A 15,319-nucleotide genomic window follows, 5' to 3' on the forward strand; every position below is an offset into this window, starting at 1 on the left:
CGTTGACGTATCGCAGCAACGTTCCAAAGCGGCCAATAGGGCGTCTATGTATTTATTATGTCTATGATCTGCGCGCTCATCCGTCTCTCAACAGTAGAAACGCGTCACTAAACTGGTGTGTGTTCCTTCACACCACCGAGTGACTGACTGATGACTCGCATATTTATGATGCATTTGTACATGTGTTGTGCACTGGGACACTGGGAGAGAGAGAGAGAGAGAGAGAGAGAGAGAGAGAGAGAGAGAGAGAGAGAGAGAGAGAGAGAGAGAGAGAGTCTGACAGAATGAGGCCAGGAATCGGGAAACTCTGTCAGAAGCGCGAGACGAGCGGAGAGTGGAGTATCTCCTGTCTTTGACCCACATCTCTCTAATATTACCTTCAGTTCGGCAAATACTGTCAGATAAATCTGGCTCTGTTCTGCATGTGAACAAGCGGATGATGAACGAGAGTCGACATGCAGAGAGAAGCGCTTGTGATCGGACAGTGATGAGGAATAATAACACAATCATTATGTGCATATCTATTGGAATCGAGAAACATGATTTGTGGAAAAGGAAATGACAGTAGGAGAGAGCGGGAGCAACCCAATGCTTTCTTTCTCAGTGTGTAAATCCACTTACGCTTCAGAGTATTGATTTTTTCCCTCATTAATCTCACACGTCTAGTACAATTATGTGGTTTTGTTTTATTAATACACTATATACTTATTTCTTGATTTATACCAAAAGAGTGGAAGTGGAATGTGACAACATGCCCCATAGGTTCATTATAACATGACCATATGACTGATTCAAAAGTTATCTGATCTAATTGAAAAAAGACAAACTTAAATATTTTGTCAATAAAATACAATTAGTAACTTTTTCATATTAAAAAATGGCATTTTTTAATAATTAAAAATAAAATAATGTTTGAGTTTGACAACAAACACACCGTAAAACACAGCTATACTGCACAGTTCAACATTATAATAATCACTACTTTCTGAACATTGACTCTCAGTCTTTATTCACCTTTTTCTCATGGTTTCTCAACAGAATTCATAAAAGTATAGAATAGAGTCAGAGTTATGTGAGTGATGGTGTGCAGCCGCTGAAGGTCAGGTGGAGCTGAAGGTCAGGTGGAGCTGAAGGTCAGGTGGAGCTCAAGGTCAGGTGGAGCTGAAGGTCAGGTGGAGCTGAAGGTCAGGTGGAGCTCAAGGTCAGGTGGAGCTGAAGGTCAGGTGGAGCTCAAGGTCAGGTGGAGCTGAAGGTCAGGTGGAGCTCAAGGTCAGGTGGAGCTGAAGGTCAGGTGGAGCTGAAGGTCAGGTGGAGCTGAAGGTCAGGTGGAGCTCAAGGTCAGGTGGAGCTGAAGGTCAGGTGGAGCTGAAGGTCAGGTGGAGCTCAAGGTCAGGTGGAGCTGAAGGTCAGGTGGAGCTGAAGGTCAGGTGGAGCTCAAGGTCAGGTGGAGCTGAAGGTCAGGTGGAGCTGATGCTGAATGTTGATGTTAATGTCTCTGAGCTCCGGCCATCGACACACTTTCCTTGTGTACAGGACGTGCTCATGATGTCACTTCCTCCTGCTGGACGTGCTCATGATTATGTATATATTATGTAATATTTTATTATAATAATAATATTTAAAATGGAATTTATTTATTTATTGTTATTTAATGAGTGCGTTAGTAATGTGCGCTTATAGGCGGGTCCACAACACACACACTCTGCTTATTACACACACACTCTGCTTATTACACACACAGGGACACACAGCAACACACAAACATGCCAAATATTTCAAATAAAAGGATTACAATGTAAAAGATTATTATTGTGTACATAAAGATATGGTGAATCCGGCTTGTCCCGTAGATGTTCTGCTAGCCCACTTTGACCTCGCGCACGAGCAGATCCGTTTGTGCTCTGGAGACGCGTTCGGTCTTTCCACTATCAAACTCTGTCATGTAAATAGTGAATCCGCCATGGGCGAGCGCAACTGGCATTTAAAGGGAATGGGAGATGAGACTCTGATTGGTTTAACGCACGTAAATCCCAAACCACACCCATTACTCATTAAGAGAATAGAGACAACCCTTTTAGACCAGCGCCGGGAGCACCGACCATTTATCCCATCGTTAAACTAGCAAAAGTGGATTCGGACTAAGTGAACTTGCGCCGTGCGCTTTAGATCATGAGCTTAGATCATTCAAATAGGGCCCTAAATGTAAAAAGTTTTACGAAATGATTCAGAAACTACTAAAAGAAAACATTTTTTTATTAATACTTAAATTTAACGACAATTACAAATGTCACATTGGCAACTAACAGAACTAAACTAAAATTCTAAGTAGTTTCTTTATTTTTTTATTTAAAAAAAAACTAAAACTGAAATAAAAAATTAAAACTATTTAGAGACAAATGCAAATGAAAGTAAAATGAAAACTGAAACTATATAAAATAAACCAGCTGACATGTTTAATTAAATGACTTTAATAGCAATGCTTGATTAAAAAGATTAAGCTTAATTTTACTGTCCATTTGAAAGAAGAAACGACTTTTTTTCCGTATTCGTGGAAAGAGCAAAATATTTTTAATGCAGATTTGAAAAGAAATGACATTCAAACAAAAGACTTGAATTGGGTCATCTCTGTCTCGGTGGTTCGGGGGTTAATTATACAGTGTAAAGTTAATTACTCAGTGTAGAGTTAATTACTCAGTGTAGAGTTAATTAAACAGCAGGTCCTCAAGCTCTCATTCGCTAAACGGCCGTTTGATACGAAGTGACAGGAGTCGTTTACAGTGTGTTTTATATAATGTGTGTGTGTGTGTGTGTGTGTGTGTGGGGGGGTGGGGGGGGGGGGGGGGGGGGGGGGGGGGGGGGGCGAGGGGGTGCTCACAAGTTATCAAAATCAAATCTGTCCTATAAATTAATTAGAAGTGTTCTGTATAATGATTTGCTGGAAATGAGATGGAAATGAGATGAAATATTCATAGAGTCTCCAGACGCGTCCATACGGCTGTTCAGAAGTGTTGGTCTGATGCCTCTGGCACGTGTGTGAGTGTGTGAGTGTGTGAGTGTGAGTGTGTGTGTGTGTGTGTGTGTGTGTGTGTGTGTGTGTGTGTGTGTGTGTGAGAGAGCCAGAGATAATGAGATTGTTGTAAGCCTGAAGTACAGAAGCTGCCTCGGGGTTTGAGCGTCTGCTGTTGTTTGCGTTTAAAAACTCATTTACTTCTTCTTCTTATTCTTTACAAACTTCCTCAGTCCTCCAGTGTCTCTCTCTCTGACGGCGAGTGTGTGTGAAGATGCTGGATCGAAACTGTGAGAATCATTCATGATACTAAATATGTTATTTCCCCCTCCACCATCCCCCCAATATTGGTGGAAAAGTGTACATTTCTGAATGATGTCCATAGCCTGGATGCCAGCCGAGCTTAGCCCCGCCCACAACATTTTTAGGGTCGGGAAGTTCGGTCTGGACTTGATCCGTTGAGGAGCTATTATCATAGCTGTCAACATTGAACATTGAAAATTAGGGAGATTTCCCGGAATCCATCCCCAAAATAAGGGAGATTTCCCAGATTTTGTCGTTTTCCCCTCCATGACCAACACTGAAATTACAACGACAAATTCTGCAGTAGGCATGGCCAGGTAGTGGAAGGTGGTCTCCTATTTACACAAATATCGGCATAATGTCCTCGGTTTTGGTTGGTGGTTAATTCTGTGATTTTGGCCGTCGGCGTCCTGATCCATCATCGCACATCACACTCATCTACTCTACTCTCCTTGAAGTTCACTTCCCGCTACTTTTTCCCTCTTCCTCCCGCCCGCCGCTGCAACTGTCTTCTTCTTCTTCGCTAGTAGCGTACTGCTTTACTGGAGGTCTAGCAACCCAAGTGCAAGCCACTTCACAGACACAGATAGTTGCGTGTTCTGAGTTTACACAATCAGAGCGTAAAAATACGGGATATTTTTACGGGAAAATACTAAAATGGGAAGACGGCGGGAAAAGAGCTAAAATACGTGAGAAACCCGGAAAAAACAGGAGGGTTGACAGCTATGGCTATTATACCCGAACGGGCTCTATCCGATGATGGACAGATGATCAAAAGTGACGTAATCATCCACGTCACCAACGAGCGCTTGGGTTGAACTCGTTTACAACAAAGATGGCCGCCGCTGGAGAATTGAGATTTCACACTTACAAATAAGTCAGATAGAGTAATGCGTATATGACGTGCTGTCCGAGGAGAGGCTCCGGGATCGGGATTCGGCCCGAACCCAAAGTACTCCCGCCGTATTCCTGGCTGTGGAAGAACAGGCCGAGAGTGAGAGGAGGGATGCTGGAAACTGTCCAGGAGTGTTAGAAGAGTTAGAGTGAATATAGATATGCTTCCTCATGCTGATAGGGTAGATGTGGTAATTGTTTGCTGAAGTTGATTGGCTTGATCATTTGAACGTTCTCCTCCCGAACTGTGTTTATGAAACATCATGTGTAGATCCCGGCATCGCGTCTGTTATAGAAGATATCGACATCGCATTGATTGTAAAAGAGGAACAGAGAACAGATCAAGGCATTAGTCGATCGGAAACATGGATGAAGAACACACGTCACTCACTCTGTGCCCTGATTGGTTGAAGGTCTATCCAATAGAGTGCAGAGGCATTTTCTCTCCCGGTTCGGACTAGAATCTGAGTATGACGACGTCAGGCTATGATCTAATACTGTTATAGAGTATTTGAACAGTAAAGTTGTTCATTAAAGCTAAACTCTTACAAATAGTTGTTGGTAATAAAAAAGTGGGTATTATATACACTATATTCCCAAAACTTTTGGGACGTTTGGCTTAAATGCACATGAACTTTAATGACATCCCATTCCTGATCCGTAGGGTTTAATATGGACCCTTTGCAGCTATAACAGCTTCAGCTCTTCTGGGAAGGCTTTCCTCAAGGTTTAGGAGTGTGTTTATGGGAATGTTTGATCATTCTTCTAGAAGTGCATTAGTGAGGTCCGGCACTGATGTTGGAGGAGAAGCTCCCAGTCTCACTCTAGTTCATTCCAGAGCTGTTCTGTCGGGATGAGTTCAGGATTCTGTGCAGGAGTCCAGTTCCTCCACACCAAACTCCTCATCCATGTGTTTATGGTCGTGCTCTGTGCACTGGAGCGCAGTCATGCTGGAACAGGAACATCACCAGACTCTTCCCACAAAGTTGAAGCATGAAACTGTCTAAAATAACTTGGTCTGCTGAAACATTAAGAGTTCCTTTCCCTGGGGTTCCCACACCAGGACTAATTTTCGACACATTTTTTTTTTTTTTTTTTTTTTAGCTTAATTTCAATTAACAGAAATGTTTTTAATAGTTATAGTTAACAATAATAACCCTGCAAACATTTTATTGGACTGAAATGTTTTCACAGTATTTTTCCAGGAAGAGAAAAAGATGTTCACGTGAAATGTGTGTGTATCTGCTAACCGTGAACACTTCCAGGAGTCCTCAAGGGTAACGATGATCTCAGTGCTGATGAATATGAATATGAATATGAATATGAATATATAAAGCCACTCAAGTCCATTTCTGCTTTTATGTGGGCTTTTACTAAAGCAGAGTTTGTCATAATAAGTGAGATGCCATAACATCTAAACACGCTGGAAATGCACATCATAAATATGCTTGAGCGAGTATCGAGAGTGTAATGTTATTAATAAGCAGGAGGTAGCCAGCTTTCTCCAAAAAAAGTGATTAAAATGAACATCCATTGAGCGGGATTCACGATGCTTTAGGTTAATGGACTTGCCGTCGGGCAGAAAGAGCTGGGATAAACCTTGAAACAGCAGGACAGACTGTGCCAGCATGCAAAGATGGCAGCGCTCAGCCAACCATGAGATTAAAAAGCATTAAACCTGAGGACCACATCATAGCTTTCATAAATTAGCAAACCAAAAAATCTGTGTGCTGACGCTGTACTGTACAGCCAGATGTGCTTTCCAGAGGCTTCACGTGTGTGTGTGTGAGTGTGAGTGTGTGTGTGAGAGTGTGTGTGTGTGTGTGTGTGTGTGTGTGTGTGTGTGTGAGTTGGTAATCATCACGTTGTGGGGACAAGAATCTGTTTACACAGTCATGTAATGGGGACCTCTTGCGTTGTGGGGACCAAAAATCAGGTCCCCATAAAGGCCTCATTATACTTCAGCGTCGGACCTACGCCGGAGCCTATACGCCGGAGCCTATACGCCGGAGCCTATACGCCGCAGGCAACGTGTTGGTTTTAATTTATACTTCTGCGTTGTTGTCCACGTTGAGGCGCACCTAAGGGATGTGAAACCCCGAGGGAGGGGTTCTGGCAGACCAATCACAGCGCTTGAGTCCGCGTAGAATTGACGCGTTGTTACATTTTTGGAGAGGTGCACGTCAGGGTAGCCGAAGGGTACGCGCTACACACAGCCTACGACGTAGCTACGGCGGCAGTTCGACGCAGAAGTATAAATAGGCCTTAAGGGTGACCCATTTAATTGAATAGAGGAACTATTCTGAAGGTGCTGGGCGGAGTTTCAGCATTGGCCCTTAACACACGATTATGAGGTAGTGTGAGTGTGTGAAGTGTGTGCTCAGCTGCGCCCCCAAACATATTTGGCTGGTAATGCACTCACTTCTCCACACACACATTTTCCAATTATGGTTGAGTACCGCCCACTTCCGGGTCCTCGTAAGGAAGGAATTCAACAGCAACTTAAAACTATAAGTATTAAATTGATACTTCACACGGAAGACAAAGAAGAAGATTATTTACTGGAGATGCCAACTAAGGATCTGAACTTCTGCAGAGGATAAAAGTGAAGCTCAAGGTACGTTAAGCACATAATATGAAACCAGTTAGGTTAATTAGATTAGGCAGCGGGCTAACGTTAGCTAGTTAGTGCTAATTGTTGAGGCTAAGTGTGGCCTGACATGTTTCTGTGTTTTTCCAATAAGCAATCACAAAATCATACAATGTAATGTTAAGTACTTAATTTCAACTGAAAAGTGTCGTCAGGTGTTTAGTCTGATTGATTGCTAATCAAGGAATTGGGTTATTAAGGCCCAATCCCAATTCTATTTTATACCCCTTCGCCTACCCCTAACCCTTCGCCTACCCCTAACCCTTGCCCCTTGAAACAGAGTGTCAAGGCGTAGGGGTGAAAATATTCCCCTAAGAAATGGGACACCACTTCTACACCGTTATATGTCATTATACATCGTCGCTAGCGCCTACGTCACAGGAGATGCGCCAATGTTTATTACAAACTTCCAAGATGCCGTCGTCAGCTGTAGTCTTGCGTGAGTTACAGCTATTTTTTGTATTTTTCTTCTTAAGTTTGCAGTAAATAACGAAGATGACGATATCTTCGACGCCTAAAAGCTGCGTTCACACCAAACGCGAATAGAGTGTCTGGCGCGAGTGATTTCAATGTTAAAAGACGCGTATACACGCGTCTGGAGGTCTTGCGGCGCGAATGAGGCGTTTAGTGCGGCGCGGTGGACGCGAATTCGCCTCATTCGCGCGTCCACTTCGTTTCAAACTTTTGCTTTTTACACGCGTCATATTGTTAACGAACTTTAACGATTTTTTTGCAACTGTTTCTTTGAAGAACATGACCGTAAATATGAACACAAGATTGAATGTGACAAAGAAAATGATTATTGGCAGTCATGTTGCCTCTGTAGCCGGTGTATGCAGGTACATTTCTCATACCCCTTCGTTTGAAGTGTGGTCCCGAAAAATCTTCGTTTCAAGGGCTATCTGGCCCTTCCCCTTCCCCCTACCCCTCCAACCAAAAGAGAATTGAGACAGCCCTACCCCTTCACGTGCACACGCAAAACAGAGGGGAAGGGGTAAGTGAAGGGGTAAGGGGTAGAATTGGGATTGGCCCTAAGTCTGTTTCTGTCTAGTTCGCGTTAGTGCTGGACGGTGGATTATTTTATACTTTAAATTAAAGGTATGTTATATTACTTGTCAGGACAGGATGAGGGGGAGGATTATCGCACTTGTGTTTGACTTTTATTATTGATATGATGAATAAAAGATCAGTAATTGTTTTTACATTTAAGTGAACTCATAGGCAGCATATAGGCCTACAAGCCACAGATCTTGACCAAAGTGCGTTAACAGAGAAATTAAGTAGGCTAAAATAAAAACACTGAAATGGTAAGTAGCTTTAAATGAATAAACTTTGTTTTAATTATGACAGTAGTTAAAATAAACTGGGGTTTGTATGGCGAGATCGTTCAAAAGAGTAGTTAGGTTAAGGTCCAAATGAGTAGTTAATTGCCAAGGCTACCTGGGATTATATAGATGTTGGTTTTGTGAGAGATTAGAGCCTAAGTGAAAATGTTGAGTTGATGCCCTCAAGGCTAATAAGTTAGTCAATAAATGTGATATCCTTGAGTTCTGATTTCTTGTCTTACATTGATACATACGATATCATTGTAATGCAGTGTTACATTACAATAACATTCTTATCTACTTATTGAACCGGACGCGAATAGCGCGTCAAATTCGCGCCTGCCGCGTCTAGTTTGACGCTTGACCACTTTTGTGTTAATTCGCGTGTCAAGAGCTAAATTGACGCGTGTAAAAACAAAAGTTTGAAGCCAAATTTACGCGCGTCAGAGGCGAAATCCGGAGGCTAAAGTTTCGAAACCCGTTGACGGCCATCTTTTTTTAGATGTTTATCGAGCATTAGCATTAATCGAGAGAGTCACCGCTCGTATATGCTCTGGAGAGCAGAAACAGCTGCGTAGGGGACATCGTCGTTGTACTCGGGTCCACCAGACCCTCTGGAGGGTTTCAGGAGTTTCACAATTTGCTCCAGGAGCTAGGTTTGATGGACCTAACGGTGAGGACGCTGACGAGGACAGCGTAGGCCGTATAAGGCCTCGGCCTCGAGTGGTCTATGCCTGTCGAGCCCGCGCTCTACAGCCCGGCGCGAGGTTCACCCTCGCCCGCACCCACCTAATCTGTCATTTATTTTTGTTTTGATAATAAATGGAGCCAGCCTCCAAAAGTGAAACCTGTCCTGTGATTTTTTAAAAAGTTTTTATACACTAAATTGTGTTTGTTGTCTTTACATTAGAATAATAATGTTTCATATAATCTAGAATAGATATGGAATAAATAGCATTCAATACAAAATGAGTATCATATATTGAAATCGAGTTTTTATGTGAAAGATTTGCTTTGCACACCAAGCATTTTAGTCATATTACAAAATAATTTATTGAGGCCAAACATAAAATAACATTATAAACGGTCACTTCACCACTTGACAGCAGCAAGCAGGCTCCTGATTGGTTAACGCAGCGCGAATTGACGCAGAAGTTCAGATTTTTCAACTCAGGCGGCAGACGCGAATTCGCGTCAAACGCGAGAATGCACAAAAAGCACTACATAAAACATTAGCGCATAACGCGCTTAACGCGCCAGACGCTCAATTCGCGCCGCAGGAATTTTTTACGCGCGTAACGCATCTTTGCATTGACTTAACATTGAAATCATTCGCGCCTGACGCGCTATTCGCGTCCGGTGTGAACGCACCATATAAGGATGCCATGCATCATGTTGTTTCGAAGACTGACAAAACATTCAAATTAGATGTGAAGTATATCAATCCAGTGAAAGGTAAGGTGGTGTGATTTATCATTCAATATTTACCATCATATGCATGTCCTAACCATAATCTTATGAACATGTAATGCAAGACTTTTGGGTATTTAATTAGACCCCTGGTTGCAGTTTATTTTAAATCCGCTGCCAACTATTGATGTCTTTTTTTTTGTGTATTTGGCATCCTTTATCTATAAGATTGTATTTTTTGTGAAAAAATAAAAATCTGTATTTTGCAGGACGTGGTCTATTCGCAAAGGGTGCATTTTGCAAAGGTGATTTTGAGTACAGGGGAGATATGATAAATGATGCAGAGCTGCAGAGGAGAAGAAAATGTTACCACGCATCCTGTGCTGCATTTATGTTTGATTTCAATTGGCGAGGGAAAACATGGTGGTAAGAAGTCAAGTTGCACCAAAGCTATATTCCTTATGCTAAACCAGGGTCTCTCAAACTCAGTCCTGGAGGGCCACTGTCCTGCACAGTTTAGCTCCAACCCTGATCAAACACACCTGGGCAAACTAATCAATGTCTTCAGAATCACTAGAAACTCACAGCTAGGTGTGTTTGATCAGGGTTGGAGCTAAACTGTGCAGGACAGTGGCCCTCCAGGACTGAGTTTGAGAAACCCTGTGCTAAACTATAGTAAAAAAGACACTGATTTGTGGTGGTATATTGTAATACTTGTATTCATCCTTTTCTCATGCTTTCATATTTAAGTATTGATGCCTCAAGAGAAGATGGATCGTTTGGGTGGATCGTTAATGATGACCACAAACATCCAAATTGTAAGATGAAGAAAATTGACGTCAATGGAAAGCCTCACCTTTGTCTGTTTGCCCTGGATGACATTAAAGGAGAACTTGGTAACTTTTTTAACTTAATAAAACTGTCTAGAAATCATTTGGATGGTTAAACAACCTGTTCTGGTGATATTGGTGACTTTCCCCGCTCCCCCCAGCGTTCCCAGGCGGAAAACCAACCTTGCAACTTGCGCACTGCCGTCCCGGCAAAGTGAAATTGGAAGTCTCGTGATAAGCGAGAACTAGAACGAGAACGAGCGCGAAACACAAATTGCTTTACGGCAATTCGACATAAACACACACGCATGTATGATGTATTACCAGATTACCCACCTCGGTAGACATAGCTCCACGCGATACAGTTGGCTTGCTCCGATCAAAACAAACGCACATGAGAAGCGGTAGAGAGGGGGAGGAGGCCGCCGCAAGTGAGTTTTTTACGACTGTGTTGTGAAATATACACCCCCCCCCCCACAGCTGTAGGGGGAGCTCGTGGGGAAAACATGCGACAACAAAAGGGAAAATCAGCGAAGAAGTGACTAGAGTTCGCTAGAGTTACAGAGTTCTCCTTTAAAGGAGAAGATATTGCCTATGATTATGGAGGAGAAGACTACCCTTGGAGAACACAAGTATGTTGCAAAGCACACTGTGTACATAATATCTCATATTGTTGCAACATGTCAAGCAAGTTGTTGGTTGAATAGATTAGATTCATAGATTTCTAATAGATTCAAATTCTAATTATGTCTATAAATGATATCCAAATCTCAGAAAGCTACAATCCAAGTTAAGTTACTTTTTAGGTCAGTGTTTCTACCCCACCCCTAAAATGTATACATTTAAAGAATGAGGTGGTACAGTCTTAGGCCACTTTTCTTTCCCCAAGTTATGTGTGGCATACAATGGCCTTATTGCAACTTATGGGTGAAATGTAATCACAAAATAAACTAATGATTAACTATGTAAAATGAAGACATGTTTTACTTGTAAATGTTTTTTACATTTTTTTTTATTCTGAAATCATGTGGTATCTGCTTCAGATTTCTCTCTTGTGTTTCCATGTTCTAATATCTTGTCATTATGAATGTTGTCTCTTACAGATAACCAGCGTTGCCGTTAAAACCAGCGCAGCGAGTGCTTCTGATCCTTCTCTCCAGTCAGAGACTCAGATGGATGAGGAATCTGCTCAAATCATCTCTCCTCAACAGGTACGTTCACATTCATCACTAAAACATGACCAAGTGAGACAGTAGACTTCAATTTTTTGTGATTTTTAGGTATATTTTGATGCGTATCTGGTGTAAATTAGTACATTAAACCGTGTAACGACATGTGTCCAGTAGTTTAGTGCTAGTGGAGTATTTAGGGCCAGTTTTATCCTTCACAGGGATTTATTTTCTAGGTTAATTGTTGCTTTAAAATTGACACTCACGACGTCCCCACGACACACTTTCAGTCAGTGTTTGAGTTCAAACATGTGTGTTGAATATAATGAAACTAGTCCCCATAAGGAACTATAACGTTGTGTGTGAAAGGTCCCCATGAAGCCGGTTTTAATCCAGATGTGTGTGAGCGCAGACAGAGGTTGACTGGAGAGGAATAAATGTTTTAAATGAAGTTGATTTTTGTCTCTTTCTCTCTGAAATCATGTGGTATCTGCTTCAGATTTATCTCTTGTGTTTCCATGTTCTAATATCTTGTCATTATGAATGTTTGTCTCTTACAGATAACCAGCGTTGCCGTTAAAACCAGCGCAGCGAGTGCTTCTGATCCTTCTCTCCAGTCAGAGACTCAGATGGATGATGAATCTGCTCCGATCAACTCTCCTCAACAGGTACGTTCACATTCATCACTAAAGATTTAGGTCTACTGTCTCTCTTTGTCATGGTTTAGTGATTTTTAGGCATATTTTGATGCGTATCTGGTGTAAATTAGTACATTAAACCGTGTAACGACATGTGTCCAGTAGTTTAGTGCTAGTGGAGTATTTGGGGCCAGTTTTATCCTTCACAGGGATTTATTTTCTAGGTTAATTGTTGCTTTAAAATTGACAATCACGACGTCCCCACGACACACTTTCAGTCAGTGTTTGAGTTCAAACTTGTGTGTTGAATATGATGAAACTAGTCCCCATAAGGAACTATAACGTTGTGTGTGAAAGGTCCCCATGAAGGTGTGTGAAAGGTCCCCATGAAGCCGGTTTTAATCAAGATGTGTGTGAGCAAGGTTTGCTGGACAGGAATAATTTTGTTTTTTTCTGGCAAAGGTGTGTCTAGCCCAGATGATTCTCTTTAACCGGCGCAGGGAAGGAGAGGTTTCGAGCATGCCTTTGTCTGCATTTCTATCAAGAGAGACTTCTGATCCACATGAGGATGTGGACTGGGCACTCTCTGAAGTGGAAAAAAATCTCTGCAGACACTTCACAAGGGTTATCGCAAGGGGAAAGCGTGGTCGACCAGTTCCAATTCTTCTGACTTCAAAAATGCTATGTGCCTTAGAACTCCTTGTTAAGCAGAGAGAGGCTTGTGGGGTTCTGAAAGACAATTCCTATATGTTTGCAAGACCAGAAGCCATGACATATTTTCGAGGGTCAGACTGCCTCCGTGGCTTTGCAAAGGTGTGTGACGCAAAGTGTCCCAAGTCACTGACATCTACAAGACTGCGAAAGCATGCCACAACCCTTTCAACAGTGCTTAATATGACTGACACCGGGATAGACCAGCTGGCAAACTTTCTTGGACACGACATAAGAATCCATCATGAGTTCTATCGACTCCCTGAGAAGACCCTGCAACTTGCCACGATCAGCAAAGTTCTAATGGCTGTTGAGCAAGGAAGATTAGCTGAGATCCATGGCAAGAACTTGGATGAAATTGGGATAGATCCTGATGGTGTGGTATTTTATTTGACTTTTGTTTGATTTTCTGTTTACCATCTATTAGGGGTGTAACGATACACGTATTCGTATTGAACCGTTCGGTACGATGCTTTCGGTTCGGTGTTCGGTACGCATTTTCAAACCGAACGGTTCGTTGGACCATTTTTCCTGCCGGCCAAAATGTTGTTATTTCAGATGTAGGCGGGGCGCGCGTGGCAAGCGCTCTCGTAATGTAAGAGACGCCGGCGCCACCACAACATTGCCCAACATCAAATGGCAAACGTAATGCAAGCGGAACGAAACTGCAAAACGAGTTGAAGGACCGTTTATCAGTTTGGACCAGTGCAGCGCGAGCCGATCGTGATCATGCGACACATCGCTGCGAGATCTGGTGAGAAACATTCACATTTCTCCGTTATTAACGGATCAAACAGCGCTGAAGTGGAAACCAGGAAGAAACATTGTGCCATGAATGAACTATCCAGTGTCCACAGATCAGCAACATTCACCATGGATTTACTGTAGTAACACTAACTGCAACCATGGAAGTTTGGCAGGAATAGTAGGCTATAATGCCTTCAAGTAAAAGTATTCATAATGTTCAAGTTTTATTTTGACATTATGAATACAATTGCTGCCCTCAAATGTTAATCTGAACTAAAATAAACCTTTGTTTATAACTACTACAATATTACATTTCACTTTTTCCAAGGAGCTGTTTTGTTTTATATGCTCCTAAGAAGAGTCAATTATAGCTCTAGAATTAATCAAAGTAAAAAGAAATATCATACTTTATGATGTTAGTTTTAATAAAAAAAGAATAAAAAAAATTAAATCAAAGAAATTTCTCTGGCATTTCTTTCTTTTTGCTGTATCAAAAACGTACCGAACCGTGAATTTTGTGAACTGTTACACCCCTACCATCTATTCACGTGTTTACGATCCATTATATACCATTGTTAAGCTGTACTTTGAACTTCCACAGAAAACGTTATTGACTGTGATGAGGAAGACGGGAGCATACAAGAGGGACACTGTTCATCTACTGTTGACGGTTTGTATTACTGTCAAAATACACTACTACATTTTGCAGTTATTCATAGTTTTCAGTCACGTAACTTGTGAAGACCTGACAGACAAAAACATTGTTCTAACATCATAGCCAACATTAAAGAAGATGCTTCAGTATGCTGAACAAATGCTTTTTTGATGAAACGGCTCATTGTGTAATGAATCAAATGCCTCCAAGCTATTCTTCAACTAAATTACACTAAATATTCATTCTGGAGTGAATATTTTTTGTGAGTTTACTACCATAAAAATGATATTTCATAAGAGAAACTTGTAAATTTTTCGTAAAACACTAGATGATCTGCTCTCTTCTCGTGTTGGTTGTGTCATGGCACAAAACGAATCATGTCAGATGATTAAGACATGAAATAAAATGGTTATACTCAATTTACTTGCGCTTATGTTTGATTAAATGTCTGTTGGAAAGATGTAGTTAAATTATACTTGCAATAATGAACAATTGCACAGGTTTAGGGTTTATTGTACTTTAATGATTTTAAATAATTAGTGCAAAAGTGTGACAAATAACAGTGTATTGTCAGCATTCTATAGTACATTTAAATTGTATTTTATGAAAATGTTGAACTTTGATTATTTTCCATAGAACCATCTGCAGAGATGGCACTTCCTCCTACTGAGAGGAATGACATGCCTCCTCCACCCAAGAGACCCAGACCACCATCAGATGAAGAGATGCCTACAGGAGCCCATGCTGCTAGACCTTCTTCCAAAGGTGAACTCTTTACACATTTCTAAGACTAAATTAGACCCTTTAGGAGCACTTTAACCCTCTGGGGTCTGAGCTGTTTTCTGGCCCTGGAGGTGTTCTGACATGATCTGACATTTGTGCTTATTTCTGTTACTTGTGACATTGTCATGGCTAAAGTCTTATTACACTGTATTCAGCACAAACTCTGCTACAATAATATATAAGCAGCATGTATGTAA

The 15,319-nt window shown here is 41.5% G+C and overlaps 1 protein-coding gene across 1 annotated transcript; it reads left to right on the plus strand.

Annotated features, from left to right (window-relative positions):
• Positions 1 to 10,412: 10,412 nt before the first annotated feature.
• Positions 10,413 to 14,705, plus strand: LOC309503098 (uncharacterized protein; the record flags this gene model as incomplete). The annotated part of the gene is made up of 6 exons (XM_082175786.1): positions 10,413 to 10,485; positions 10,999 to 11,051; positions 11,523 to 11,630; positions 12,149 to 12,256; positions 12,689 to 13,313; positions 14,286 to 14,705. The coding sequence occupies 6 exons, from the start codon at positions 10,413 to 10,415 to the stop codon at positions 14,423 to 14,425; spliced, it is 1,107 nt and encodes a 368-aa protein (XP_082031912.1). The 3' UTR covers positions 14,426 to 14,705.
• Between the last annotated feature and the right edge of the window lie 614 nt (positions 14,706 to 15,319).

This window comes from Leuciscus leuciscus (genome assembly GCF_965113295.1).
Source record: "Leuciscus leuciscus genome assembly, chromosome: 7".
In the NCBI taxonomy this organism is placed as follows: Eukaryota; Metazoa; Chordata; class Actinopteri; order Cypriniformes; family Leuciscidae; genus Leuciscus; species Leuciscus leuciscus.